Consider the following 3234-nt stretch of genomic DNA (forward strand, 5'->3'; position numbering starts at 1 on the left):
CTCGCTCTCTCTCGCTCTCTCTCTCTCGCTCTCTCTCTCGCTCTGTGTGTCTCTCTCTCTCTCGCTCTCTCTCTCTCGCTCTGTGTCTCTCTCTCTCTCTCGCTCTCTCTCTGTGTCTCTCTCTCTCTCTCTCTCTCTCTCTCTCTCTCGCTCTGTCTGTCTCTCTCTCGGTTTCTCCAAATAAACCTTCAACGAGTCGACCCACATTAAATAATTAATGACAAATGCACAAAGTGCTGGAGAAACTCAGCAGGTCTGTCAGCATCCACAGAGGCAGAGACAGAGAGAGAGAGAGAGAGAGAGACACGCACAAAGACAGCGAGAGACAGACAGAGAGAGAGAGAGACACACACACAGACAGAAGAACACAGAGCTAGGGTTTTTCCAAGTCTGATACAATTCCTCAGAGTTTGTGGCGCAATGTGACAGTAATGGACAGCAAGGAGGGGACGTGGTGTGGGGGGAGAGAGGGAGGGGGTTGAATTTGTGTGGAATGGGAGGGGTGAGTGAAAGGTCTCTCACAGGGAGCTCAGGAATAGAAAGTCCCACCAGGACCATTTTCTCTGTCACACTCCCCGACGGTTTCTGCCCCTGGTGGGTGGGGGGGGGGGCGCTTCGAGGGGAAGGGGAGAGGCGCTGGGGGAGAAGCGAGCAGAAAACCAGTTGAATCTGGATTTTAACGGCCTCGTTCCGTTCCCGTTGGCAGGAACACCGAGTGCTGGCAGGGAGGATGACCGAGAACGAGCGCCAGTTGGAAGAGATGAGGGCGCAGAATCGCGCTGGCAAGACCGACCAACACAGGTAGGAAGGGGTGCTACCCGAATGCAGTGGCACCGACTGCCCCCACCCAGTTCTCCTCGGGCAATGCAGTGCTGCTGTGCTTGCAAGCGCTCTCCAGCAGGAGGTGCTGAAGGGTGACCCAGGGCAGCCAGCTCTCTGCCTTGTCCCGCCAGTCCGTGAAATCACGTCTGACCTGCATCGTAGCTCAGCAGTGCACAAGATACACGGCAGAAATTCACTCAAATCCTCAGGCTACACCTTCCAAACCCGCGACCATCCGGAAAAGCAAGGGGAAGCAGGTACATGGGAACACCACCCCCTGCAAGTTCCTCTCCGAGCCCCTCACCCATCCCAACTTGGGAATATACCGGCCTTTCCTACGAGGTCAGAATCCTGGCACGCCCTCCCTAATGGCACTGTGGGTCTACGCACAGGGAGCACAGGGATTCCAGTGCTTCAAGAGAGTGGTAAGAGAGAGACAGTACGGTGGCTCAGTGGTTAGCACCGCTGCCTCACGGTGCCAGGCACCCGGGTTTGATTCCATCCTCAGGTGTCTGTCTGTGTGGAGTTTGCACATTCTCCCCCCCATGTCTGCGTGGGTTTCCTCCGGGTGCTCCGGTTTCCTCCCACAGTCCAAAGATGTGCAGGTTAGGGTGAATTGGCCATGCTAAATTGTCCCGTAGTGTCCATGGATGTGCAGGTTAGGGTGGATTGGCCATGGGAAATTGTCCCATAGTGCCCAGGGATGTGCAGGTCAGGGTGGATTGGCCACGCTAAATTGTCCCATAGTGCCCAGGAATGTGCACGTTAGGGTGGGTTGGCCAGCCATGGGGAATTGTCCCATAGTGCCCAGGGATGTACAGGTTAGGGTGGATTGGCCATGCTAAATTGTCCCACAGTGCCCATGGATGTGCAGGTTAGGGTGGATTGGCCGTGCTAAATTGTCCCACAGTGTCCAGGGATTAACAGGTTAGGGTGGGTTGGCCATGCTAAATTGTCCGGTAGTGCCCAGGGATGTGCAGGTTGGGGTGGATTGGCCATGCTAAATTGTCCCATAGTGCCCAGGGATGTGCAGGTTAGGGTGGATAGGCCATGGGGAAATGCAGGGTTATGGGGAATAAGGGTAGGGGAATGGGTCTGGGTGGGATGCTCTTCGGGGGGTGTCACTGTGGATTCGATGGGCCGAATGGTAGGCCTGCACAACATAGGGACTCTGAGTTTGTGTGTAAGTTTTGCACTGGTGCTGTGTCAGTGGTTGCAGTCTCGCTCTGAAAGGTCTCAGCCCGGACTCCCTCCCTTGACCTGACAGGACAGATGGTGGTCACTAACCTGTTTCTCCCCCCCCCACCCCTCTCCTTTTCCCAGGGTGTTGCAGCTGGAGAAAGAAGCAGAGAACCTGAGGGAGAAGATTTGTCACCTCAATGATATGTTGAAGAGCCAGCAGAGGAAAGTCAGGCAAATGATCAAGCAGGTGGGTGGGAGTCTGTCTCGCAGCTGTACGCACAACCCTCTCCCCCCCCCTCCCTCCGTGTGTACCTCTGTTACTTTATTTGTGTTTCCCTCCGTCTGTGTTTCTCCTTCTCTCTCTTCCCCATCCCACTTCGTTCTCTGTGTCTGTCTTTCTCTCCCCTCAACCCTCTCTCTCTCTCTTTCTGACTGTTTAATCTCTCTCTCCATCCCCCCTCTCCATCTCTCTCTCACTGTCTCTGTCTGCTCTTTGTATCTCCTCTCTCTCCCTGTCTGTGTATCTCTTTCTTTTCCCCCTCTCCACCTTCCTCTCTATCCCTCTGTGTCCCTCTTTCTTTCCCCCCTCTCTCTGTCTGTGTTTTTCTTTCTCTCTCTCCATTCCCACACCCTATTTCTTTCCCTCCCTTTCTCCCACCTCCACATGTCTCTATCTCCTTCTCTTCCCTCCACCCCCCAAACTGTTTTTCTCTCTTTCTGTCATATGCCTGGACAGGGTCGGACAGTCTGATACCCCTCCAGCCTACTACTCACCCTGGGATAGCCCAGGGTGTGGAGCTGTGCAGGGACCCTCCGACTGTGCCCGCTCCCTCAGCGCTGACCCTCCGACAGCGCCCGCTACCTCGGCGCTGACAATCCAAGTGAACGTAAAACTAAGACCTCCCCTCCTTCTGCAGGAGTCTTGCTCGGGTGAATGGAGGAGGGATCTGAACCCCACGATCCTGTTTGTTTCTCTCTCTCTCTGTCTAGATGCAGAGCTCCCGGACTCAGATCGAGGAGAAGGACCTGCTGATTCAGCAGCTACAGGAGCGGGTGGAGCATCTGGAGTCTGAGGTACACGGAATCATGGCACCGACAGGCACAATGATGGAAATTCCCCAGGACGGGAACCTGTGGGGGCTCAGCCGAGAGGGGGAGACTGGGATTGTTCCCCGCTGACCCTCCGACAGCGCCCGCTCCCTCAGCGCTGACCCTCCGACAGCGCCCGCT

At 55.6% G+C, this 3234-nt stretch overlaps 1 protein-coding gene across 1 annotated transcript in view; it reads left to right on the top strand.

The window, feature by feature from the left end:
* Window positions 1-3234, top strand: part of LOC122546547 (tuftelin-like) — an 8929-nt gene that overhangs the window by 1786 nt on the left and 3909 nt on the right. The window contains exons 2-4 of the mRNA XM_043685237.1: window positions 707-801; window positions 2146-2251; window positions 2995-3078. Coding sequence (XP_043541172.1) covers window positions 707-801; window positions 2146-2251; window positions 2995-3078 — 285 coding nt within the window. The remainder of the gene's footprint in view (window positions 1-706; window positions 802-2145; window positions 2252-2994; window positions 3079-3234) is intronic.

Source organism: Chiloscyllium plagiosum, unplaced genomic scaffold (assembly GCF_004010195.1).
Source record: "Chiloscyllium plagiosum isolate BGI_BamShark_2017 unplaced genomic scaffold, ASM401019v2 scaf_10112, whole genome shotgun sequence".
Lineage (NCBI taxonomy): Eukaryota > Metazoa > Chordata > Chondrichthyes > Orectolobiformes > Hemiscylliidae > Chiloscyllium > Chiloscyllium plagiosum.